This window comes from Oncorhynchus gorbuscha, linkage group LG01, assembly GCF_021184085.1.
Source record: "Oncorhynchus gorbuscha isolate QuinsamMale2020 ecotype Even-year linkage group LG01, OgorEven_v1.0, whole genome shotgun sequence".
In the NCBI taxonomy this organism is placed as follows: Eukaryota; Metazoa; Chordata; class Actinopteri; order Salmoniformes; family Salmonidae; genus Oncorhynchus; species Oncorhynchus gorbuscha.
Window position 1 is genome coordinate 38,836,999 of NC_060173.1, and position 27,484 is coordinate 38,864,482.

General features: G+C 41.5%; 3 protein-coding genes across 9 annotated transcripts in view; 2 read left to right on the top strand and 1 right to left on the bottom strand.

The window, feature by feature from the left end:
- Positions 1–1,854: 1,854 nt before the first annotated feature.
- LOC124006791 (Bardet-Biedl syndrome 2 protein homolog) lies at positions 1,855–6,075 on the bottom strand. Of its 3 annotated transcripts, XR_006833847.1 has the most exons (5): positions 5,697–6,075; positions 5,346–5,433; positions 2,563–2,787; positions 2,166–2,452; positions 1,855–1,993 (listed from the first exon to the last, which is right to left on the bottom strand). XR_006833847.1 is itself a non-coding variant. In XM_046316988.1 (4 exons), exons 2-4 carry the CDS (start codon positions 5,382–5,384, stop codon positions 2,297–2,299), a joined length of 420 nt encoding a protein of 139 aa, XP_046172944.1. In that variant the 5' UTR covers positions 5,385–5,433; positions 5,697–6,075; the 3' UTR covers positions 1,896–2,296. The 3 variants fall into 3 exon arrangements, 2 of the variants coding, with proteins under 2 accessions (XP_046172944.1, XP_046173017.1); XM_046316988.1 differs by having other exon boundaries at positions 1,896–2,452; XM_046317061.1 differs by lacking the exon at positions 5,697–6,075 and having other exon boundaries at positions 1,896–2,452; positions 5,346–5,535.
- Positions 6,076–7,242: 1,167 nt separating this feature from the next.
- Positions 7,243–8,434, top strand: LOC124006964 (metallothionein B). Its single transcript, XM_046317206.1, has 3 exons — positions 7,243–7,404; positions 7,513–7,578; positions 8,217–8,434. Exons 1-3 carry the CDS (start codon positions 7,380–7,382, stop codon positions 8,306–8,308), a joined length of 183 nt encoding a protein of 60 aa, XP_046173162.1. The 5' UTR covers positions 7,243–7,379; the 3' UTR covers positions 8,309–8,434.
- A 1,657-nt stretch (positions 8,435–10,091) lies between these two features.
- Positions 10,092–27,484, top strand: part of nup93 (nucleoporin 93) — a 41,674-nt gene continuing 24,281 nt past the window's right edge. For 2 of the 5 annotated variants that reach the window (XM_046352069.1, XM_046352075.1), the window contains exons 1-5: positions 10,092–10,203; positions 11,352–11,538; positions 12,788–12,905; positions 24,155–24,217; positions 25,016–25,144. In XM_046352069.1, coding sequence (XP_046208025.1) covers positions 10,140–10,203; positions 11,352–11,538; positions 12,788–12,905; positions 24,155–24,217; positions 25,016–25,144 — 561 coding nt within the window. In that variant the 5' untranslated portion in view covers positions 10,092–10,139. Of the gene's footprint in view, positions 10,301–11,336; positions 11,539–12,787; positions 12,906–24,154; positions 24,218–25,015; positions 25,145–27,484 lie in introns of all 5 variants that reach the window. The other 3 variants (XM_046352094.1, XM_046352081.1, XM_046352089.1) reach the window with 3 other exon arrangements.

Consider the following 27,484-nt stretch of genomic DNA (forward strand, 5'->3'; position numbering starts at 1 on the left):
GTGTTTTACTTTTGGGGTGTTTAGTTACCAATTAGGCATAGCAGGCCTGTCACACTTTTTTATAAAGGCATATTGTATTCATTTATTTAACCTTTATTTAACTAGGCAAGTCAGTTATGCCAGCACATGAAGGGATTGAAAAATGACAATTGCAATACATAATTTTGTCCCCATCCCTAATGATGAGGCAGACTCAACCAAAAGGGGGGTTGGGTTGGAGGCTGAGATCCCACTCCTTCATGATGACGGTATAGGCACAAGGTTGCGTGACTTCTCGATCTACCACCTCCATTACACTCCGGCGCAGCAGGTGGCGGCAGAGAGCTGCCCACAAGTAAAAAGCGCGATGTCGTTTTGGAAAACGAGACATCATCCAATCACCGTAGACCTCAGAAGTGCCGGGGTAAAATGTATGTACGACGGGGGTGAAAAATGAAATAAGCGCAAAATAATTGTTATAACTATTAGTTGTGGAACAAGGGAAAGGATCATTTGCTATCTAGGCTTCTTGTAAGTTTCCCAGCTAATACGCTTTATAACTAGCAAGGAATGATACTAGTTATTGTAGTTATCCTGCAAGCTGATACTAGCACCATTCATCAGTACGCGGTCTGTCCTTGCCAAGCATGACACTAGCCAGTTTGCTACCGTGCTTTCCGCTGTACCTGTCTAACGTTAGCTAAATTAATGACTTATTTTAATGTTGATGGCATAAAATGTGTAATTCGTATTTAAGTTTTTGTAGACAGTCATATCAAAATATATTCGTAGTAAGAGGCTCACCACGATAGCAAGCTAGCCTAATAGCTAATCGTGCTAAGGGGGCATGCGCGCGTTGGGTTCGATTTTCTGACGACTGGGGAAAAGGGTAAGATTAGTTTGTACATGGTGTGGCCCGTGACAGATTAATAAACACTGATTTATATAGAACCAGTCCAGTGATCACTCCTGGTCCGGACAACATAAGTACATACACATTACATACAGCCTTTAATTATTTTTAAGTAAAAAAAAGTTTTCATCAAGAATGTTTTGTGGTATCTGGAATGATTTATGTCTGGAATCAGTCATTAGGCCTAAACAGCAGACAGTCACTGATTTGTTTAAATGACATGTTCCCATCTAGGATTAGGATAGCTAGCAGTCAGATTGTTACAGGCTAACTCAGCCTTACTTACAGGTTAGGTACTTGTTGGTGTATTATAGAGAATTTTCGACCAACCTTGACTTGGCAATAGCCTACTTCCTCAATTCCCAACTTGGAAGAAGACAACAAATGCTTTAGAAAACGCTCTGTCAATAAAGTTAAAAAACAAAACATTGCTCCATGAAGTCATCCAACAATGTGTAGGCTGCCATATTGTCTATTTAAAATATTTTCTCATTGTTCTCTCATTGTTCTCTGTGCTATGCCAAACTGAACCGATCTAATAACTCCTATCAGCTGAAATGGATGATGCAATATTTTAACACAATTTAAGTGACTAAGATACTGTAGAACAGTGTGGAGTGCAGTTTATACATATGAGATAAGTAATGCTAGATACAGAACTTTATTACAGTGGCTACTGATCCATTTCTAAAAGTGGCCAGTGATTCCTAATCTATGTCTATAGGCATCTGCCTCTGATGTGCTAGTAATGGCTGTTTAGCAGTCTGATGGCCTTGAGATAGATGTTTTTTAGTCTCTCGGTCCCAGCTTTGATGCACCTGTACTGACCTCGCCTTCTGGATAAATGTGGCGTGAACAGGCAGTGTGGTTGATGTCCTTGATGATCTTTTTGGCCTTCCTATGGCATCGGGTGCTGTAGGTGTCCAGGAGGGCAGGAAGTTTTCCCCGGTAATGCGTTGGGCATACCACACCATCCACTGGAAAGCTTTACGGTTGTGGGTGGTGCAGTTGCCGTACCAGGCGGTCATACAAGCCCGACAGGATGCACTCAATTGTGCATCTGTATACCCTAATGTCAAAGTCCTCTGATCTGACAAGAAGCTGCAAAGACCAGACAAAATAAAATATACACAGTATATGACCCATTTTAGGATCTCGTATATTTATGTAATAACAACATTTCAAGTCGTCTAGCTGTACATTGCAAAGTACTTGCTTTCACCTTTGGATAAAACTTCTTCTAAATAAAATGTCACCTAATTTTTTCAATTACCAGTAAAAGCACAGATAACCAATGACCAGACATTATCCCCCGTGTCCTGAAAAGGAACACAGACAAACAAACAAACAAATAATTTCCTCAATTGTGGTAAAACTATTCCTATTTCAATGTTAGACAACAGTTCATATGATAAAGAGGAACACAATCCATACTGTCCAGAACTGGTCATTCCCCTCACAGTCAAATCCTTGTAGGGCACAGTTTCCTCCGATGATGGTGAGGGGGGACTCAATGTTTGCCAATTTCCCTAAAGCGATGGCATTGTCCCCATCTGTCACCTAGAGGAAAGGAAATAGCATCATTATTTGCAAAACTGTATTATTATGTAATACTACAACAGAAGCATGATTATGTTGTATCATTGCTTCCTATCCAGTTCTTGGCTCACCTCTCTGTTGAAGATGTCAGCAATTTTGTGTACATCATAGGCCAGGTTTGTCTGGGTGCCCACGAGGAGCGTGTCTCCAGTGGTGTTGGGTCGTCGAGTACCAGCTGTCAAGCAGCTCAATGCCTGGTTGATGTTGAGCAAAGAGATGTCTGAGTCCTGGGCACTCTGGCTCAGACGGTAGGCTGCCTGCCACTGGCCACGCATGTGAGGGTTATAGATGAACACCTGATAGAAGAGAGAAGATTGAATTACTTGAGCTGGAGTGCTATATTACGATGCATCAAGCTTCATGCATATATGTAAATGGAAACTACCAAAGGGAACTGGGCGAGGCCTTACATTCCCTGATTGTGTGACTGCAGTGAGACATGGGTGGATCCCTTTAAACTTGCCCATTGTAACCATGCAAGGGCTTATTTTATGGTTCATCTTGAGGGTGATTGCCTTCGGAATGTATTCAGGCCCCTTGACTTTTTCCAAATGTTGTTATGTTACAGCCTTATTCTAGAATATATATATTTTTTAATCCTCAGCCATCTACACACAATAGCCGATAACGAAAACTGAAAACAGGTTTAGACATTTTTGAAAATGTATTTAAAAAAACAACTGAAATACCTCATTTAGATAACTACTCAGACCCTTTGCAATGAGACTTGAAATTGAGCTCAGGTGCATCCTGTTTCCATTGATATTCCTGAGATGTTTCCACAACTTGATTGGAGTCCACCTGTTGTAAATTCAATTGATATGACATGATTTGGAAAGGCACACACCTGTCTATATAAGGTCTCACAGTTGACAGTGCATGTCAGAACAAAAAAAACAAGCCATGGGGGTGAAGGAATTGTCAGTAGAGCTCCGAGACAGGATTGTGTCGAGGCACAGATCTGGAGAAGGGTACCAAAAATCATTCTTAAATGGAAGAAGTTTGGAACCACCAAGACTCTTCTTAGAGCTGACCGCCCGGCCAAACTGAGCAATCGTGGGAGAAGTGCCTTGGTCTGGGAGGTGACCAAGAACCTGATGGTCACTCTGACAGAGCTCCAGAGTTCCTCTGTGGAGATGGCAGAAACTTCCAGAAAGACAACCCTCTCTGCAGCACTCCACCAATCAGACCTTTGTGCTAGAGTGGCTAGATGGAAGCCACTCCTCAGTAAAAAAGCACATGACAGCCCACTTGGAGTTTGCCAAAAGGCACCTAAACACTCTCAGACCATGAGAAACAAGATGATCTTGTCTGATGAAACCAAGATTGAACTCTTTAGCCTGAATGCCAAGTGTCGCGTCTGGAGGGAACCTGGCACCATCCCTATGGTGAAGCATGGTGGTGGTAGCATCACGCTGTGGGGATGTTTTCAGCGGCAAGAACTGGGAGACCAGTCAGGATTGAGGCAAAGATGAACAGAGCAAAGTACAGAGAGATCATTGATGAAAACCTGCTCAGTGCTCGGGACCTCAGACTGGGGTGAAGGTTCACCTTCCAACAGGACAACGACCCTAAGCACGCAGCCAAGACAACTTCAGGACAAGTCTCTGAATATCCTTGAGTGGCCCTGCCAGAACCCGGACTTGAACCTGATCGGACATCTCTGGAGAGACCTGAAAATAGCTGTGCAGCAACACTCCCCATCCAACCTGACAGACCGTGAGAGGATCTGCAGAGAAGAATGGGAGAAACTCCCCAAATACAGGTGTGCCAAGCTTGTAGCGTCATACCCAAGAAGACTCAAGGCTGCAATCGCAGCCAAAGGTGCTTCAACAATGTACTGAGTAAAGGGTTTGAATATTAATGTAAATGTGATATTTCCGTTTTTAAATTTGTATAAATTAGCTAAACTTTCTAAACCTGTTTTTGCTTTGTCATTATGGATGAAAAACAATTGAATCTATTTTAGAATAAGGCTGTAACCTAATAAAATGTGGAAAAAGTCAAGGGGTCTGAATTATTTGCGACGGCACTGTAGACACCAAAATGGTGGCACAATACTAAAACGAAAATAACCAATCACAGTACATATTGTGAGTTTGTTCTACTGGATGCTTATTCTGAGATGAGTATGAAATCTAATCATCACTGCTGGAGATGCATGTAAAGCAGTATAACCTAAGACCGTCCCCTCGCCCATACCCGGTGCCATCACCGATTGAAACGCTATTTAGCGCGCACCAACGCTAGCTCCTTTTCCACAGCAACCAGTGATCCGGGTCAAAGGCATCAATGTAACAATACAACTTCACGTCCGTCCCCTCGCCCATACCCGGGATCGCACCAGGGACCCTCTGCACACATCAACAACTGACACCCACGAAACATCGTTACCCATCGATCCACAGAGCAAGGGGAACCACTACTTCAAGGTCTCAGAGCAAGTGACGTCACCGATTGAAACGCTATTTAGCGCACCGCTAACTATCCGTTTCACATGCATGTTGCATCCACTTGAAAACGACCCTCATAAACTTTGTTTTTACACTGCTGCTACTCACTGTTGACTATCTATGCATAGTCACTTTACCCCTACCTACATGTACAAATTACATCGACTAACCTGTACCCCTGCACATTGACTAGGTACTAGTACCCCCTGTACATAGCCTCTTTGTTATTGTGTTACTTTTTATTTTTTACTTTAGTTTATTTCGTAAAAAATTTCTTAACTATATTTATTGAACTGAATTGTTGGTTAAGAGCTTGTAAGTCAACATTTCACGATAAGGTCTACTACACCTGTTGTACTCGGCACATGTGACAAATAACATTTGATTTTGAAACGGCTTACTCCAGGCGCCCGCTGGGTGTCCCGGCGTTCCATGTTCATTGCATTGGCTCCAAGTCTTCCAAAATAGCCAACAAAGATAAACAGATACCTAGATAGATGGCATATCTATGACTAATTAAAATATTGTTAATAATAGAGTGCAACATTTCAGTAATTATCTTTCCCAAATGAACACATCCACAAGACAGTCAGCGATTGTAACTCATCACGGATAACAACGTTCACTACTTACTATAGCTAGGTACATTTATTCCCCCATTTCCATATGCAACACGACATGAGATATGCCGACAGAACATACAACGCATTTCATATAGTTAGCCCATTTGATAAAGCGAGACGATATCTTACCGAAGTCCTCGATCTTTAACTGTCAATGTTTCTAGGTTAGCTAGCTAGCTAGCTATAACCATGCAAAGGCAGTTATTTAAAAAATATATATATATAATGCAAATGACTTCACTTGTCACTCAAAGCTGCTCAAGTTACTTTGTCGCGAACACATTATTCCACAGTACCAAATAAGTGCTTTGAAGTCATCATCGTTCATGGAGTTTAGAATAGATTTCTGTATTGTTGATGATTCTTATTCGGGTAAATTTGTTTTATTATATATGTAACAGTAAATATTTAGACCGTCCCCTCGCCCATAGCGGGGCGCGAACCAGAAACCCTCTGCACACATCAACAACAGTCATCCTCGAAGCATCGTTATCCATCGCTCCACAGAGCAAGTGGAATCACTACTTCAAGGTCTCAGAGCAAGTGACGTCACCGATTGAAACGCTATTTAGCGCGTACCACTGCTAACTCAGCTTGCCGTTTCACATCCGTTTCATATACATGATGAAAGATTAAAGTATTTATAATAGGCATGTAGAATAGTTCTGAATGCATCATTTTTTTTTTTTCATAACTCATTTGTATGGAGTTTAGAAAATATTTCTGTATTTGATCATGATTCTTATTAGGGTAAATGTGTTTTATATATATGATGAAATATGAAAGTATTTATGAAAGGCATGTAGAATAGTTCTGAATGCATCATTGTTTTTGTTTTCTTAACTGTCATTTGTAATTAATTGTAGGTCTGGCTGCTGGCGGTGACTATTCTTATTACGTAGCACAATGCTTGTGGTATGACACAGCTCATTTACTCAGGCAAGATATTCTAGAAAAATACTAACACTCAGTCGACATGCGCAAAGTGATTCATTCACATTCGAATGTTGCTCATAAGCACAGCTCGTGTGCAGATAAAGGACGCACGGGACTGGAAGCTCTCAACACAGCACCAATGACAACACCACTCCCGAAAAAGTGACAACTGAACCGTTTAATAATTTGCGTACCGTGTGCACTGTGCACGGTAACGATGACTGTTCAACCCAAAACCAGTCAACAATGTAGTGATTTGTAAATCGTCGTTTTAATATATATTTCCATAAACACTAGGCCTATTCAAATTCTTCCCAACAAGTAATATAATTATATTAACTTTATCGCATTCTAATCTATAGGCCTATGACCAGATTAGATTATAGTATATAACAAATTAAATCATCATGAATTTGAACATTACAATTAGATCGTGCCTGTAAAATAACAATATAATGGCTTGATTGATTACAACACTCCAGACCCTGGGGTTATTGAAGGCATTCCTAAAACCAAAAAAATATCCCAATAAATGTTTGTATAGTTAAATAAATATAGGTGTAGCCTTAATTAATCGATGATCAACGTGGTAATCAGGTTTATGTAACAGGCTATGGAATTTGGAAACAATAGGAAACTCTTCCTTGATTATTTTCGCGCAGTATAATGAAATAACCCGGGTGCAAACCCTGATCGTCTGAACGCGAGACTGTTTTGCACACGGCACCCGTCTGTCCCTGACGCTATAAAAACGGTGCTTCCCTGACGCTATAAAAACGGTGCTTCGCCAAAGAGAAATTTAAAGCTTGCAACTCAACGGTGAAATTAAGCTGAAATACTTCATTTGACTAAAGAAGCGCGATCAAAACTGAAAAAATGGATCCTTGTGAATGCTCTAAAAGTACGTTTTCATGTATATTGATTAATATAATCAGAATGTAGGCCTATTTATTCGAAAACCAACTACCTGTCATTTTGATCATCTATTAACGCAACTGTCTATTTGTAGCTGGCTCTTGCAACTGCGGTGGATCCTGCAAGTGCTCAAACTGCGCATGCACCAGTTGTAAGAAAAGTAAGTAGCGTTTTTTTTAGGGGGGGGGGGGGGTTGCATTCTAAATACCATTTCAGATTGCCCATGTAGGTATATTTACCCAATCTCTTCTCAATTGGGTCTGGTGGCACGTTAAATGGACGGGCTGGGCACCCTATGTGATAATCAAGTGGGAAGGTAACTTACCACATACAACTGGAGAGAAATCCACGTAAACTTCCCCCAACTGGTAATTACTAGTGGGGAAAACTCGTCTTATGTCCTGAGCGCCGACTTCTCCTTCATGCTGACTTCACCGAAGGAAATTATTTGATAACTGCAATTTTGGCAGAAATTCAACTGCACAACTTTTATGAAAAGAGGTTGTAATTTTTAACACATGTTTACCAGCATGATGGTTGACACAGTTGGCCATTAGAAACGGTTTCTCTCATTGAGTTCAAAGATGATATTGACCAACTGGTCAATACCATCTTCCCACTTAGTTATGAACACCTGGTAGCCTAATTAGGCTCTTCAAGAGGACTCTGAACTAGGAAGGCTTTAATTAAGTTGACCACAACTGGGGAGACAAGTTGACAACTCATCCTAGAGCCTTATTAATAGGTTTTGTAATAGTCTCATTGGTCATCACTAATCAATTGTTTTTGTCCCATCAGGTTGCTGCCCCTGCTGTCCTTCCGACTGCAGTAAATGTGCTTCAGGCTGTGTGTGCAAGGGCAAGACCTGTGACACCAGCTGTTGTCAGTGAGGCCTGGTCCATTACCGTGACAATGCAGTCATTCCCTACGCAATTGGTTGTACCATCTTGAGCCTAGACTTAGTACTTTGTCTGTTAAATGTAAGAAAATAAATTCCATTAAACTTACAAGTTTGACTTTCATTTGGGTTACTGGGGGTGGGTAACAACACAATGTTTAGTAACCTGGTGTCTACATGTTTCTTGATTCCCTCCCAAATTAAGTGGGTGATTCGCTTAGTTAACCATCAGTTTCCATTTAATTTCTGTACTGGTAATTTGTCTAAATATGAAATTTAATTAACAGATCCCCATTAGCTGTTCTTGGGGTCCAAACACTAAGGCTCTTATATCAAAGAGGACCGTAAATAGCGTAACACATACAAAATGTTTAACACTAAACAGTGTGTGTTAGAATGTCTTCACTTTACCTGCTGTTCCGTAAGGTGACTTATTAGTTTGCAATCTGATCTCCCATAGTCTTTGTGATTGAAGGCCTTTTAGCATGTCTTGTGGTGTGCATGGGTGTCAGCTGTGTGCTGGTAGTTTATACAGAGCTCTGAGCATTCAGCTTGTCAACCTCTCACTTTGACCCATGAACGATTGACATGCCGCCCTGTTCTGAGCAAATTGTAATTTTCTTAAGTCTTTGTGGCACCTGACCACAGGACTGAACAGTAGTCCAGCTGTGACAACTAGGGCCGGTAGGACCTGCCTTGTTAGTGATCAGGTAGAGCAGTGCTTTATGGACAGACTTCTCGCTATCTTCGCTACTGTCTCACTGACCATGACAAGTTACAATCCAGAGTTACTCCAAGCAGTTTGTGGTTAATATTTAGCTAGTTGGGTTTGGGAAGGGGTTTAGCCAACTTGCTATCAAGTTAAAATGCGAGTTGTCTGTAATTCTGGTTACCCTCTTAGGTAAGTTACATATTATACTGATTTTGTGTCCTGTAGTTATGTCTAGTCTGAGACCAGGATGGACAGCCACCTCGGACAACCCTCATTTTATTGTTAAATGGCCTGAGTAAATGTATCCACAATATGCTATACTGTGTCTCCCTAACAATGAAGGCTAGAATAGGAGACAAATGGGAACCAATTGCTGCTGGGGACCAAAGTCTGGCCCTCAAGTAGACTGTTGCAGCGTAATTGTGTGGTTAATGTGAAGGTCACACCGTCCTGACTCAATGGTTCCTGCAAATCTAAGCTCTTACCTGTCCTTGACCAAGTGTCTGCTACCTGCTGGTATCTAATCTTCAATGCAAATCTAAATACTACACACAGGTCTGTCATGCATAAGTTTAAGTGCCTAATTGTCCTTTTTCCACTACTTTTTTGTTTATGTATAGATGGGTTGGCCAACATCACGAAAATGATGCGCACGCATTGTAGCGAGGAGTAACGCGTGAATAAACTGTTCTAACACCGTTCAATCTGCATGTCAACACTGCTTTGAGATGAGTGATTAATAGTAGATTAGGTTGAGGAGTGTTTTACTTTTGGGGTGTTTAGTTACCAATTAGGCATAGCAGGCCTGTCACGCTTTATAAAAAAGGCATATTGTATTCATTTATTTAACCTTTATTTAACTAGGCAAGTCAGTTATGCCAGCACATGAAGGGATTGAAAAATGACAATTGCAATACATGATAATTTTGTCCCCATCCCTAATGAGGATGAGGCAGACTCAACCAAAAGGGGGGTTGGGTTGGAGGCTGAGATCCCACTCCTTCATGATGACGGTATAGGCACAAGGTTGCGTGACTTCTCGATCTACCACCTCCATTACACTCCGGCGCAGCAGGTGGCGGCAGAGAGCTGCCCACAAGTAAAAAGCGCGATGTCGTTTTGGAAAACGAGACATCATCCAATCACCGTAGACCTCAGAAGTGCCGGGGTAAAATGTATGTACGACGGGGGTGAAAAATGAAATAAGCGCAAAATAATTGTTATAACTATTAGTTGTGGAACAAGGGAAAGGATCATTTGCATAGGCTTCTTGTAAGTTTCCCAGCTAATACGCTTTATAACTAGCAAGGAATGATACTAGTTATTGTAGTTATCCTGCAAGCTGATACTAGCACCATTCATCAGTACGCGGTCTGTCCTTGCCAAGCATGACACTAGCCAGTTTGCTACCGTGCTTTCCGTTGTACCTGTCTAACGTTAGCTAAATTAATGACTTATTTTAATGTTGATGGCATAAAATGTGTAATTCGTATTTAAGTTTTTGTAGACAGTCATATCAAAATCTATTCGTAGTAAGAGGCTCACCACGATAGCAAGCTAGCCTAATAGCTAATCGTGCTAAGGGGGCATGCGCGCGTTGGGTTCGATTTTCTGACGACTGGGGAAAAGGGTAAGATTAGTTTGTACATGGTGTGGCCCGTGACAGATTAATAAACACTGATTTATATAGAACCAGTCCAGTGATCACTCCTGGTCCGGACAACATAAGTACATACACATTACATACAGCCTTTAATTATTTTTAAGTAAAAAAAAGTTTTCATCAAGAATGTTTTGTGGTATCTGGTATGATTGATATCTGGAATCAGTCATATTAGGCCTAAACAGCAGACAGTCACTGATTTCTTTAAATGACATGTTCCCAGCTAGGATTAGGATAGCTAGCAGTCAGATTGTTACAGGCTAACTCAGCCTTACTTACAGGTTAGGTACTTGTTGGTGTATTATAGAGAATTTTCGACCAACCTTAACTTGGCAATAGCCTACTTCCTCAATTCCCAACTTGAAAGAAGACAACAAATGCTTTAGAAAACGCTCTGTCAATAAAGTTAAAAAACAAAACATTGCTCCATGAAGTCATCCAACAATGTGTAGGCTGCCATATTGTCTATTTAAAATATTTTCTCATTGTTCTCTGTGCTATGCCAAACTGAACCGATCTAATAACTCCTATCAGCCAGCTGGAACAGAGTAATGGTTTGACTAGGTAGTATTTCTAATAGTTAGGCTAGAGTCACGAAGACTGCATGCCATTTAACCCATTATAGTGATATTTGTTTTAATCCAGCCTCTTGACTCCCAGTGGTTGCCATGGAAGCGGAGGGCTTTGGAGAACTCCTGCAGCAGGCAGAGCAGCTTGCAGCAGAGACTGAGGCCGTGTCTGAGCTTCCTCATGTTGAGAGGAACCTTCAGGAGATCCAGCAGGCTGGAGAGAGGCTACGCTCCCGCACCTTAACTCGAACATCACAAGACGCAGCTGACGTGAAAGCGTAAGTTCTCTTGGGTATCAGTCACTGATATTTTCTTATTGGTCACTTACATGCACACAATAATGATTGTGCATAGTCAGGTTAATATAATAGTTTGTTTAAAAGTTGCAAGAAGCACAATTTCTCTAATAATCATTTTTATATGGACACATCTGAAGTCAGGCTACTAATGGGACTTGTTATTTTGTGAAGACTATTTGATTCTGAGTTTGGACATATAAACTTTGTATGTTTACTATTTCTAAGATGCATACTTTCAGTTTTTCCAAACTCACTTCACTTGTGCATAAGAGGAAGCCTGCTCTGCCTGGTGCTGGCACATGTGCAGATCAAATACACCACTGGAACGCAGATTAAACTGTTATCATGTCCTAATAATTTCGAAAAGAATGTGCAGAAAATCAGGTGTTTTAAATCGGCTTATGCTTACTTTGATTATTACCGTACGACTATTTAAGATAAGCAGAGTAAGGCGTTTACATGACTAATGCTATAATCAGTTTAATATCCAATTATGTGCATGTAAACACACTCATTGTAGAGATGATCTTCATAGTCTGATATTATTTCAAATCAGATTTGAAGCTTGGTCCTTTTCTAATAAACGTCTCTTTTATTATTTTATGATTTCCCCTGTCACGAATGAGTCTGAGGGTAGTAAGATTTTGATGTTACCTGCACAAAGCTCATCATTATGACTGGCTATTATTCAGATGACAATACATATGACTGCTTGCAATTACGTGATCTTGTCACTATTGTGTGAGATAGTGGGCAGATGTTTCATCTTACATTGTCATCTGTATTTGTACTCTGGGACATCAAGTTTATGGGAGCTATCTTATGTTAGAGATGTGTAGCTCTGTGTTATGTTCTGCATTGCATTCAACTTACTTCATGCCCTATAGAGCAGGGGTCCTCAAGTGCTATTTGAGGAGGTCCAGTCACACAAATGTCCTAGATGGCGAAGGTTCAGATAGAAATTGATTTCTCGGCGTAGTAACGAACCCAACCCTCGCAACCAATGCGACCCCAAACTGTTCACACCCCTCTTTTTGCCGGAGAGAAAATGTAGCAGTTTTAAGATACTTTCCTGCAATTCTACAAATCTTTCCATGTCTTATGTGTGTTTATATGATACCAGGGGTCGAAGCCCAACCAGACCTCAGTTCGTCCGTTGAGTATGGGGGGCTCTAGAGGATAGTCTAAAACAAATGGAATTTGCCTCTGTTTCCTCTGTTCCCTGTAGGTCCATCCTCCTTGGGTCCAGAGGCCTGGACATCTTCCACATCTCCCAGCGTCTGGAGAGCCTGAGTGCTGCCACCACCTTTGAACCTCTAGAGCCAGTGAAGGACACTGACATCCAGGTATTCACACTCTCTTTACGATTGTGGGGCTGTTTGAGCTTTTGGGCTACTTTTTCCATCCACACCTGTCCTGTTGTATGTCAGGACCTTCACTTTTGTGTTTTTCAGAGTCAAGGGCAGCCAGGCAGGTGATGGTAATTAATGGTTTTTAGATTATGCTTTTAGTCAAACTGGCGGATTCATATCTGGTTCTGTTAATGTCACAGCTGAGGTTTACTGTGTAAAGATTTTTATGCTAATAAGCAAATGGCTGATGGATTCTGTTGGAGGATCATTGCAGTCTCTTGCTGGTGGGAGGATTAGAAATGTTTTCTGTCGGGGGAAAGATGTCTGATACGTGTATAGTGTCCAAATCTCTACTCATCGTTCTGTAGCCTATATCAAACCCACTGCCTGAAATGCTGAGTTTGATGTTTAAATGCATTCACAAAAGTTAACACAACATCCTTTGATCTTAATTATCTTCTGCCTATTTGATTCAAATTGGTGACGATGTAGGGTTGTAAAATTTCCAGAAATCCTGGTTGGAGGATTCCTGATTCTTAATCGTCCAACGGAGGAATTTTGCTTGCATCAGAATTGGATTAATTGCTCTGCCTCAACTGATAAAAAATTCATTAAATAGAGCATTAATAAGATTCATAACTACCACATGTTAATATATTTAGAGTTGAAATAGGTCAAATGTGAATAGGGCTAATTTCTCAGAACATTTTTAGTAGGAATGATGGTATTCCAAATTGCGGATAAAGATAGTTATTGCTTACCACCGTCTGTCACACGAATTTGGGCTCTAAGCCCTCAGACTCATGACTAGCGATTTGAAAAAAACAACAAAAAAAACATGGACAAATATTTGTGGACATTGTCATAATAATCAGAGGTCAGAAACAACCATACTTTTACTGGTTTCATATTATGGAATTACCCATTGATGTGATCTGTTCAGAACCAAATACATGGCATATTAGTGGGTTTCAAACCCTGTCCAGTGTTCTCTTGATCTGTGACTGTTATAGAGACCATGAGACCACACAGCCGTCAAACTGCTCAGGAAGGAGACGCGTTCTGTCTCCTAGAGATAACGTACTTTGGTGCGAAAAGTGCAAATCAATCCCAGAACAACAGCAAAGGACCTTGTGAGGATGCTGGAGGAAACGGGTACAAAAGTATCTACAGTGGGGCAATAATTTGCAAATAAATTCATAAAAAATCCTACAATGTGATTTTCTGGAATTATTTTCTCATTTTGTCTGTCATAGTTGAAGTGTACCTATGATGAAAATTACAGGCCTCTCTCATCTTTTTAAGTGGGAGAACTTGCACAATTGGTGGCTGACTAAATTCTTTTTTGCCCCACTGTATATCCACAGTAAAATGAGTCCTATGTCGACATGACCTGAAAGGCCGCTCAGCAAGGAAGAAGCCACTGCTCCAAAACCGGCATAAAAAAGACAGACTACAGTTTGCAACTGCACATGGGGACAAAGATCCTCTGGTCTGATGAAATAACAATAGAACTGTTTGGCCATCATGGCCATGGTTATGTTTGGAGGAAAAAGGGGGAGGCTTGCAAGCCGAAGAATATCAACCATGAAGCACGGGGGTGGCAGCATCATGTTGTAGGAGTGCTTTGCTGCAGGAGGGAATGGTGCACTTCACAAAATAGATGTCTTCATGAGGGAGAAAAATTATGTGCATATATTGAAGCAACATCGCAAGACATCAGTCAGGAAGTTAAAGCTTGTTCGCAAATGGGTCTTCCAAATGGACAGTGAACCCAAGCGTACTTCCAAAGTTGTGGCAAAATGGCTCAAGGACAACAAAGTCAAGGTATTGGAGTGGCCATCACAAAGCTCTGACCTCAATCCTATTGAAATTTGTGGGCAGAACTGAAAAATTGTGTGCGAGCAAGGAGTTCTACAAACCTGACTCAGTTACACCAGCTCTGTCAGGAGGAATGGGCCAAAATCCACCCAACTTACTGTGGGAAGCTTGTGGAAGGCTACCTGAAACGTTTGATCCAAGTTAAACAATTTAAAGGCAATGCTACCAAATACTAATTGAGTGTATGTTATGTACATTTCTGGCCCACTGGGAATGTGATGAAATAATTAAAAGCTGAAATAAATCATTCTCTAATATTACTGACATTTCACATTCTTAAAATAAAGTGGTGATCCTAACTGACCTAAGACAGGGAATTTTTAAATGGCAGGAATTGTGAAAAACTGAGTTTAAATGTATTTGGCTAAGGTGTATGTAAACTTCAGACTTAAACTGTACATATAAGATTAAAAAAAGAAGTATGTAAACATTATTAAAGTGACTGGTAGGGTTGCAAAGGATCAGAAACTTTCAGGTAAATTTCTGTAATTTTTCCGTAAATTTTCCATGGGAAGTTAAGAACTGGAATTTGGGGAATTTTGCTTAAATTCATCAAAAAAAGTTAGCTTATAACAGTGAAATGTTTTTGTGGGATACACATACGGCAATTCTAGGTCTTTTGGCATATTTTGATTAAACTATTCTCAATTCAATGGAATTGTAACCCTCTGCATGCACAGTGCTCGCTTACATCACATGTACAGCTGATTCTCAAGATCTTGCACACTAATGAGATGCTATTGAACCCACACTACTACACTGTCTGAGCCGAGGTTTACATGCTTTCTGGTAATTTATGATTACAATACTGGGTGGGGTGAATATATTTTATATGACATGATTTGTTGTTAACTAGTAAAGAGTAGCCTACAGCAAAGTGTGTTTAAATCATTTCTAACTTGTTAACAGTTTCTGACCAATACAAGATGGGAACAATTGGTGGCCATCTGGGCAAATTTTTGGCTTTTTGCTCCTTATAATGAGCCATCCTCAGAGGTTGGAAAGTGACAGTGACAGTGACAGTGACGATGAGGCCCCAGTCTGATGTTCAAGGGGTAGACATTGAGGAGGTCCAGGGAGAAGACATGGAAGCCTGAGAGGAAGACAACCTTAACTTTAGTTTCTAGACTATCATTTTACAGATGTATATTGAAAATGTTTTTGGGGGATGCGATGGATCATTGGGGATCATTCAATATTCCCTTTCTTTTGTTGTTGAGTGAAATTGTCCCATGTGAAGAGTCAACTCATTTAATTAAAGTTCAATTCGTAACTAATTTGTATTTCTTTTCAATTGGAAGGATTTAATCATTTGCAATTGTCTACTTTAAGATAAGGTAAAAGGTTTATGTTTCAGTCTCCAGATGATATGGGAAATATATCCAATGCAAAAACATCTATGTTTATGTAGTATTAATATTAATTTGCATATAATCCCGTTAATTCCCATATATTCCTGTTAATTCCCACGGAAAGTTTCCACCTCTGAATATTCCCTAAAATGTGCAAACCTAGTGACTAGTGTTCCATTATTAAAGTGGCCAGTGATTCCAAGGGCAGCAGCCTCTAAGGTGCAGGGTTGGTTAACCTGGTGGAAGCCGGCTAGCGATGGCTATTTAATGGTCTGATGGCCTTGTGATAGAAGCTGTTTTTCAGTCTCTTGGTTCCAGCTTTGATGCACCTGTACTGACCTCGCCTTCTGGATGAGGTCAGGAACTTCTCCACTGTGGTCCCATCAATGTGGATAGGGGCGTGCTCCCTCTGCTGTTTCCTGAAGTCTGCGATCAGCTCCTTTTTTCTGTTGACGTTGTGTGAGAGGTTATTTTCCTGGCACTGCTCTCCCGGGGTCATCACCTCCTCCCTGTAGGCTGTCTCGTTGTTGTAGGTAATCAGGCCTACTACCGTTGTGGAGTCTGAAAACTTGATGATTGAGTTGGGAGTGTGCGTGGCCATGTAGTCATGGGTGAACGGAGTACAGTACAGGAGGGGGTTGAGCACGCACCCCTGTGGAGCCCCTGTGTTGAGGATCAGCGAAGTAGAGGTGTTGTTTCCTACCTTCACCACCTGGGGGCGGCCCGTCAGGAAGTTCAGGACCCAGTTGCACAGGGTGGGGTTCAGACCCAGGGCCCCAAGCTTAATGATGAGCTTGGAGGATAATATGGTGTTGAATGTTGAGGTATAGTCAATGATCAGCATTCTTACATAGGTATTCCTCTTTTTCAGATGGGATAGGGTAGTGTGCAGTGCAATGGCGATTGTATCATCTGTGACTATTGGGTCAGTAAGCAAATTGAAGTGTCAGGTAAGGTAGAGGTGATATGATCCTTAACTAGCCCCTCCAAGCACTTCATGATGACAGAAGTGAGTGCTACGGGGCGATAGTCGTTTAGTTCAGTTACCTTTTCTTTCTTGAGTACAGGAACAATGGTGGCCATCTTGAAGCATGTGGGGACAGCACACTGGGATAGGGAGAGATTGAATATGTCTGTAAGCACTCCAGCCAGCTGGTCTGCACATGCTCTGAGGACGGGCAAGGGATGCCCTCTGGGCTGCCAGCCTTGCGAGGGTTAACACCCTTAAATGTCTTACTTACGTCGGCCACGGAGAAGGAGAGCCCACTGTCCTTGGAAGCGGGCCGCATCGGTGGCACTTTATCATCAATGCAGGCAAAGTAGGTTTTTAGTTTGTCCGGGAGGACGATGTCAGTGTGTCTGGTTTTCCCTTTGTCGTCCGTCTGTAGACTTTGCCACATAGGTCTTGTGTCTGAGCCGCTGAATTGCGACTTCACTTTGTCTCTGCACTGACGTTTTGCCTGTTTGATTGCCTTATGGAGGTATTAACTACACTGTTTGTATTTGGCCATATTCCCAGTCACCTTGCCATGGTTAAATACGGTGGTTCACGCTTTCAGTTTACCCGCAAATGCTGCCATCTATCCACAGTTTCTGGTTTGGGTAGGTTTAAAAGTTGCAGTGGGTACAACGTCTCTTGTACATTTCCTGACGACAATTGTGTTACATCAACGGATGATGTTTCTGCAAATCTGAAGCTATTTAGTGGGAACAGTCTCAGATGAGGAATAGAAGAGGGGAATAATCTCCAGTCAGTATACAGTATGTTGAAATATAATAAGAAAAAGATGTTTAGCACCATTACTAAACAGTTATTCCATTGTGTTAGTGACCTTCAGATTGTAGGGCCGGGACGATACTAGTATTACAATGTTTTTTCCATGAAAACACTCTTTGGTCCTTTAAAAACCTGCTATATGTAAAATATTGTGTGTTATAGCTTTGAAAATAAATGCATGTGACTGGATGACAACATAATGTTTGTTTCCAACATTAGGGCTGTTTTCCGAAAGAAGTTAAATCAATTTTGTATTCTGTTTCCTTGCCGGGATACTAACGGGTATCACGATACTGGTATCGTTCCGGCCCTAGAAGAGTCTGCCATCCTCTGGCCACTCCCAGACCGTCAAACTATAACATACAATGTTCTCTCTTGCTCTAAACTGGGTAAAAAGGCATTGACACTACAATATTTATTTTAGCAGTGTTGATAATATTGCAAAATCAAATGCATTGATTATCCTGTTCTAGATGAGGTTGCATCCACACCATAAGAAAATTATGATTCCAATTAGGCCTTTAACATGGGCTGAGTGGGTCTCTGAGCGGGGATGGGAAGGCCACAGACAGTCGAGGAATGAGTGGGGTGTTGTATTGATCTCCTCATTTTCTGATGACCCCAGTGCTCCCTCTCCATAATCTTCAACCTGACGTGTGGTGGGCCGGCCGGGTGGAGCCTTGGTTTTACTGGAAGTGCACTTAGCCTCTTGGCAGGATTTAACCAGGCCCTTTTAGCTGGACTCAGTTGAGTGCTTGGGCCAGACACAGTGGGAAGTGGCTGGCCTTCTACTGTACTGTACTCCCTATCCACTATGCATAGTTGTATTTCTGTCTATTTTACACATGATAGTTTTCATAGGCAATTAATGGGACATGCGTTTTGGAAACCTATGTGGCCTTACTGTATAAAGCCACAATTACTCTCACATTACTGGTGGCTCATGTGTTAACCTCAAGGGCAGGGAGCCTTTGTAAAGTTTAGTCAAGGTACAGAAAAGCTATTAGATTGATTGTTCTCAAACTGGGGGACAATGAAATTCACTTTTCTCAAATAGCCTATGTTACAATACAACCTGTGTGTTCCTTGATTGCTAAGTAATCTATCTGTCGACCTAGCCTATGTATGGCCAACCTTTGAGCTATTCATTGATCACGACAATTAGGCCAGGAAATTATACTTGTATGTAGTATATGAGGTGGTACTGATTTGACATTCTCCCCATTGTCTGCACTGCATCCATGGCTTGGTCTCTTCAGTAGCCTAGGCACTGGTGATAATATTGTGTGGTGTTTTTTACATTGAGCGTGATTGCACTGTGTAGTACTTACTGTATGTTCATGTGCCGAAGGGTTAGCTTGGCTAACACAAAGGAAAAGCTGGATGCTGATGAGGCGTAGCCTCTATCTCTATGTGGGTGGCTCAGAGAGAGGAATTGAGGTGTGAATGATGTCTGTAGTATACATGGTTGCGAATGCATATAATTTATGTAGCCTACTCTGCATTTTTGGCCATTTGTTATATCTGTATGTGTTGATGTGGGTCGCATCAGTGAGGATGGAGACAAAAGAAAACTATTTGAGGGTGAGAAAGGGGTGATAGAAATAACCAAGGGAAGGATGGAGAGAAAGAGGAAGAAATAAGAGAAACGATGGACAGAATAAAACCCAAAGGAAAATAGAATAGGGGTGAGAGCGAGGAAAAAGAGTGGAATGATAAAATGGCAGAGAAGTATTTCTCTCCTGCTCTGTTTCTCTATTCCATCTTTTTCTGCTCCTCCTGTCTCTCCCTCCCCCTCTTTCTCTGAGAACAGCTATAGTGATGGCATTCATTCTCTTGACAGAGTCTGATAAGCGCAGCTGCTGCTATAGCAGACTTTGGGAAAATAGCTTCACATGTGCAGCCTGTGTCTTGGTCTGTGCAGCCGTGGACTCGGTGTATACCCCCCTGAGAAGCCACTGCACCCTTCTCATTAACTAAACATGACTCTTAAGAGGATTATTAGCCCACTTTCTGGACAGGATGTCGGAAGCCATCAGCAGAGGGAGAGAAAATCCATTACATTAATTGCATTGCGCTGGGGGAGGAGGGAAAAAGAGTATGATGCATATGTATAAAAGGAAGAAATGAGTGGTACTGAGAGAAGAGGACAGCAGGGATGCTGGAAAGAAGCAGGCGGCGGGGAAGGATCTACTGATGGAGAGGGAAGACCTGTGAGGTTGAGTGATCACTCCTCCTTGATCTCCCCCCTGTGTCTGAGGGATGACTTGGTACAGTCCTCCAACAATAAAACAGCCTACAGTAACACTTCGTGTGGTACATATCTGGGTTCACACCCGTGGCCCACATTGCGTGAGGAAGGTGCAGCATCTGCGATGCCAGCCCGTCGGAGGGTCCGAAAACGCCCCAGAATGGCTCCGGCTCAATTCTTCAGCTGGAGAGATGGGGCAGTGTGTTTAGTGTCAGGCAAAGGTCTGTCTACGTCTGGCTACCTGCGCCTCTTCTCTCTCCCTGCCTAGCAGGCAGAGCCACAGCATGAGTAAGTATTACCTCCACACACAGACCCACTGCGCTCATACATCTGCTCTGTCTGTGTGAAGATCTGTCTGTCACCTTCTTTTTACTTTTCCTTGCTTCCTGTCACTCTGTCTGTGACTATGGTGATGATAACGATGATTATGGTGGTGTTCACTTAAATGAATGCTTATTCTCTACACAGGAAGTGGTGGCACAAGGGTGGGGTTTCACCTCCCGTACTCCACTCATTGTCTCAGAGTAAATGAAGATGAGCTGCAGGTTTTTAGCTACTGACCTGTCACACGTAGTTTTTTTATTATCTCTGTGGAACTGCTGAGCAGCATTACACTAAGGGAAAATATTGAAACAGAATTGAACGAATCCAGATGACAGATCATTTATTTTAAGATGTTATAGAATGCTTTCTGTTTGTGGTGGTGTAATCATGTGCAGACAGTACAATTACGATAATTTGTGAATTAAAAATGCATCATTTTTGAACCCGTAGATTGCTTTAGACTGCTCGTTTGACCGCGCCATGCCATGTATGTGCGCATGTATGTGACACGTATCGGCATCGTGTTATGGAGCATGTGTAACGTAACGTGTGTATTTGTTCCTATGCAGTACCTTTTTATTTTCTCGAGTTCTACTTTAGTAAACAATAGTGAATGTTTTCTGTTCTTGCAAAACCTAAGCAGTATACACTATACAAATTGTGAGGGACAATGCAATTATCTAGAAGGTTCCAGAGATTCAGACACGCTGGCTATATTGTGTTACATACTGCATATGTATATTTCCCTGGATAAATGCCATTAATATAAGATCCAGGGAGTTTACAGCTTCTTTGTGTGTTACTCATGGAGTTTACAGCTTCTATTGTTGCCTAAATATGAAATGATGGCCTACATTGTATGATTTCAATTAAGGTTTATTTGGAAATGCATTAATTGGTGAAAATGCGGATAAGTTCCCCCTCCCTTTTGGACCCTTCGCTTCCTGGAAACCATAGACTGAAACGCATTATCCGTTTTATTCTTCACACAGTGCCACATCATTAGGAATGTATACATTTATTCAGATTTCTCCTCTTTGTATGTCTTGCTGTGTGTGGAGACATGACCTGAGCTCTCCTGGTATATAAATAGCTCCATTGTCAGCTCCTAGGGTGCAAACTGGGTAGAACCTGTTTCATATGGAGAGCAGAATCTCCTGAGGGGGGCGCTCCTCTCTGCCACAGACGACAGGAGGATGGGAGGACCCAGCACAATGACTGAGCAAGAAATGTAATTGGCAAGATACAGCAGGAAATCATCCTTTTGATTTATCTATTGAATAGAGGGTAGTTACTGCTCTTGTGATATTGAAAAGCCCCCCCCCTCCCTCGGCTCTCTCCGCACTGTGCATTTACTCTTGTCATTTGACGGTCGGCTGCTGAAGAAGTAATAAGTCAATGATAATTTATAGCTGTCAGTCAAGACGCGGACGGCTGCCACTCTGATGTCTGGTGATGCGATGGAGTGGACAGACAGGGGCGAGGGTTTGAGCCTGTGGCAAGGGGGAGGGCTGTGGTGCTGAAGCAGCTGTGAGGGGGAAGGGAGATGCTGCTCCGTCCGTCCTGGAGATGACTGGCGCCAAGACCGAGACGGTTTGCAGGAAAAGGCCCATTATCTGAAAGAATGCATAGGCTGCTATATATTATTATATATCCTGTTGTAGGCTTAGTTTTGCTCTTTTTTTTGTTGCCTAGTCTGCCGTTTCTGAATGTTCACATTTCTATAGTATCTCCTAATGTTAGACGAGGAAGTGTACATGTGTGCCTGCAGGCCTTAGCCCCCATGTCATATTTTAAAATCACTATGTCAAATGTATCACTTTTTTCATGAAAATAGCTCCAAATATAGATTTGACCATTTATTTTCATGAGTTCCCTTTGGCTATTGAAATGCTCAGTCTGATCGTGTTGATACACATGTAAATATATTTACATACTCATCCCTGATTGGAGTATAGTATCGTCTAATCGTCTAGAGCCTACACTGCTTACCCTTTCAAAGTAGCAGCACACATATGCAAATAAAATATTACTGGTCATTGGTCAGACTAATTAGATCAGATTGTGATGTGCTTTGGGCCAAAAACTTTATTCCCCCTCAACAGGCGTTTTTTATTTATTCAAAAAACTCTAAAAGGGAATTATCATTTCTACAATTTCAGTGTTATTTCAACCACCTAGTGTGAAAATAAAATAACACATTAAAGAAGTTAAATCACTTTTTGCACTGGATTGCCCCTTTAATCGCAGACTCAAGTATGACTTTACCCTATTCGGCTTTGAAAATGTCACGTCTGCATAAAAGGTCATTCCTCTCTAAAAGGCATGAGACTGTCTCTTATTTAACCGACTCTTATGGAATATGGAAAGCAACTATAGGCTAAATTATCTGATTTTTAGGGCAAGTTAGTGTCCTCACATTGGAAGGGTGTGGCCGGTGTTTAGCCTAGATTATATTAAGACATTGTCCAGTATCACAGAGGATGGGCTTAGTGATAGTGACATCCATTGTGATGACTGTCAGTGTCTTATCAGGGTATCTGTGTCATTGTGGCAGGCTGGTGGCCACTATGCGTCAAAGTCATGGGCTTGGCTTTGGTTACTCACGATCCACAATGGATCTGTGGATGATTTCATCACCACCATTTGGCATACAGTAAGCTAGCTCTTATTCTTGCCCATAGCCAACCCCACTCTGATTTAAGATGCATTGACCCCTCCACCACCGCCCTGTTCTACATCTTTGCTGTATGTGTGGGTGTGTGAGTTTCATTCCCCCTGCCACTCTGGTTGCCTGGTGCAAGCCTACAGCTCTACTCTGAGGGCGGTTCTGCCTGTTCTGGGTACAAAATGTTTTCTCTTCGTGCATCGAAGGGAGCGGAGGCTGTTTCTCTGCCCTCCAAAGTGTACATTAATTAGCTTACTCTGTAAGGGATGAGCACAGTCTACAGTTTACATATTTGCTCATTAACCTCATTATGCTGTTAACTTGAGAAAACAAGAGGTCACTTTTAGGTGTGTAGGTATTGTAACCGCAATAGTACTGCCATTTTTGGGGGGTACTGAATGGTAAGCTTGCTATATCACAATTTTGACCGCAGACGGACATTGTACATTTTAGTCTTTAAGATGCATCCATCCTCCATCTCTTGTATATGATGTTAGCCAGTTGAATGTAGATGCTGATGAATGTCAGCCCACTGGAGTTTATTCCCTAAGGAAATTGAAAATGGGATGATATGGGGACAAAGGGCCAGGTGCTGTGAGTCTAATCGGCTGGTGCTTATCAGTCAGGCTGTTGAAATAACTGTAAAATGCCTTGATGGGCTCTGGGTTTTTGCTCTGTTGAACTGTTTGGGATTGGTAGATGGGCTGGAGCTGTATAGAATGAGCATGAAAATGTCTTAACGCTTGAGAAGATATGTAACAGAAGTTATTTCTGAATGTTTAGAATGTCAGGTCTGGAGGAGGCTTCTACGGGCTACGCCCTGATTGTTAGCTTCTCCCATTTTTAGCACAGCGATCATGATAATGATAGTTCTTTCTTCTCCTTAGGAGCCCTTGCAGCTAGCGTCTTGCAGGAGCCGTGTATGTGTGTGTGGTCAAGTGGAAAGTAGGCTAGATTCGGTCTAACCTCCAGCCATTTCTCTCCTTCCAGGGCTTTCTGAAGAATGAGAGGGACAATGCGCTGCTCTCTGCCATCGAGGAGTCACGTCGCAGGGTAGGTGGTGCACTCTCCTCTGACTAGTTGCCATGACCACACCCTCATTGCACCCCATGTCCACATCTAATAATCCCATTTGTTTTACATTTTCTTTTACATACCCGATGAATAGTTGGGACAGATATCTTTCGGTCATAGATTGTATCTCCTAACTTTTCTCTGACAGCTTGGCATACCTAATTTTCAAATACGTACGCTATATTTTCAATCAGTCTCACACTTTTGAATAAAAATAATAAACCCATACCCTCGGTTGCCAATCATGATTTGCTCACCTTGTTCCGATTAAACCCTTAGCCTATTATCTTTCTAAAATGGTTTCCTCTGCATGACTTCAGAGCGGCTTTAATTAGGAACCGTTCCAATTATCATCTTCTGTCCCGGTGGGAATGAGATAGAATCCAGAGACCTTGTCTATTTCTTGTCTAATCTGTTCTTGGCTAAATCTGGACCAGCCATGAATGCAGACCCATTTAGCTTCACAATCCCATCCCTCCACACACCCAGGCATCACAGGGCGTGACCCAGTTTGAAGAGCCCGCCCAAGTCCCAGATCTCACTTTCACTGTGTGGGGCCCCAGGATACCTGCATGGGTGACTGTGGTGATTGGAGGTGTTTATTGTGCATAGATATCTCTCATGACGAGAGGTTTTGCAGTGTTAGCTATTTTGAACAAATCACACGGTCTCTATCCCATTTATGCAACCTAGCCTGGTTCTCTCAAATTCTTTCAAATTGTTCTGTCCAAGTTACATTTGTATTTTTCTCTCTCACATGTTCTTGTTTTCTGTCAGACGTTCCTCTTGGCAGAGGAGTACCACCGCGAGTCCATGCTGGTTCAGTGGGAGCAGGTGAAGCAGAGAGTATTGCACACCCTGTTGGGAGCAGGGGAAGATGCTCTGGACTTCAGCCAAGACATAGAGGTTAGTCTCCAGATATCATTTTTATACTTAATATATGATTTGTAGACATTTAGAAAAATACACACTTGTCCAAAACAGATACTAACCTACATGGATGTTGCGAAATTCAATAACCGCCTCCAATTTGCAAGAATTTCCATAAAAAATGGATACGTTTCCAAAAAATAAAAGATATTGAAAGTACTCCTGTTTTTAATAATGAATGAAGAAAAGCCACATGCGGCTTTGGTTTTCCAACATGTTATCGGTCTTTACCAAAGCAAGCTTGGTTTTATGCAGACAGCTTTGTTTATGAAAACCTTCAGGGCTCCATCTACTGTATTTAGCACAGTAGCTACATTGCTTTCCTAAACTGTAGCTCTGGCACATTCTCCAGTGTGTGGTGGAGTTGACACCTGGATTTTGGGGGGATTTTGTCCTTCTCTGTGCTTATTCCATTATTATCCAACAGTTCAATTGTCCATGTCTGACCTGCTGTTCACTCCCTATGTCAGAAACACACCCTCTACTGTGTTCAGTTCTTGCTCATATGCTCCCCTCTTATAATGCCATGTCTCATACAGCCTTATACTGCATTATACCATGGCATTCTTGAATACTTGTTTCTGATTGGCTTGATGGGCATTCTAGAGTGTGCATTATTTCCTTGTAACGTGCTGTATATATTGCATGGTAGAATTCAATGGCTATAGTTCTTACATGTTCTATGTTTGAGCTGCTTTTGAAAGCAAAAGTCTAATTAAAAACATTGGCATTGTTGAATTAGATTTTCATAATGGCAAGCTAGGACTGATGGTTTGTTTAGCTAAACAAGCAAGTCTGTTTGGTTATCACGGCAACTACTGCAGCTATCTAGCAAACTTGCCAGCTACTTCGGTGGATTTTGAACACATTTTTAGTGGAAAATGCACATTTCTACTGGCAAATGAACAGATTTCTACTGTCAAATAAGCAAATGAACGCATTTCTACTGGCAAATAAGCAAATGAACACATTTCTACTGGCAAATGAACACATTTCTACTGGCAAATGAACACATTTCTACTGGCAAATGAACACATTTCTACTGGCAAATGAACACATTTCAAGTTGGCAAATGAACACATTTCTAGTTGGCAAATGAACACATTTCTAGTTGGCAAATGAACACATTTCTAGTTGGCAAATGAACACATTTCTACTGGCAAATGAACACATTTCTACTGGCAGCAAATTAACACATTTCCACTGGCAAACTGGCAAATGAACCACATTTCCACTGGCAAATAAGCAAATGAACACATTTCTACAGGCAAATGAATTTCTAGTTGGCAAATGAACACATTTCCACTGGCAAATGAACACATTTCCACTGGCAAATGAACACATTTCCAAATGACAAATCCAGCAAATGAACACATTTCTACAGGCAAATGAATTTCCACTGGCAAATGAACACATTTCCACTGGCAAATGAACACATTTTAGTTGGCAAATGAACACATTTCTAGTTGGCAAATGAACACATTTCTAGTTGGCAAATGAACACATTTCCACTGGCAAATTTCTAGGCAAATGAAAACACATTTCTACTGGCAAATGAACACATTTCCACTGGCAAATGAACACATTTCATTGGCACTGGCAAATTTCCACTGGCAAATGAACACATTTCCACTGGCAAATGAACACATTTCCACTGGCAAATGAACACATTTCCACTGGCAAATGAACACATTTCCACTGGCAAATGAACACTTTCAAATGAAAATGAACACATTTCTAGTTGGCAAATGAACACATTTCTACTGGCAAATGAACACATTTCTACTGGCAAATGAACACATTTCTAGTGGCAAATGAACACATTTCTAGTGGCAAATGAACACATTTCTAGTTGGCAAATGAACACATTTCCACTGGCAAATGAGCAAATGAACACATTTCTAGTGGCAAATGAACACATTTCTAGTGGCAAATGAACACATTTCTAGTTGGCAAATGAACACATTTCTAGTTGGCAAATGAACACATTTCTAGTTGGCAAATGAACACATTTCCACTGGCAAATGAACACATTTCCACTGGCAAATGAACACATTTCTACTGGCAAATAGGCAAATGAACACATTTCTAGTCACTGGCAAATGAACACATTTCATACTGGCAAATGAACACATTTCTAGTTCAAATGAACACTGGCAAATGAACACATTTCCACTGGCAAATCCACTGGCAAATGAACACATTTCTAGTGGCAAATGAACACATTTCTACTGAAATGAACAAATGAACACATTTCATTCCACTGGCAAATGAACACATTTCTATTCCACTGGCAAATGAACACATTTCATTCCA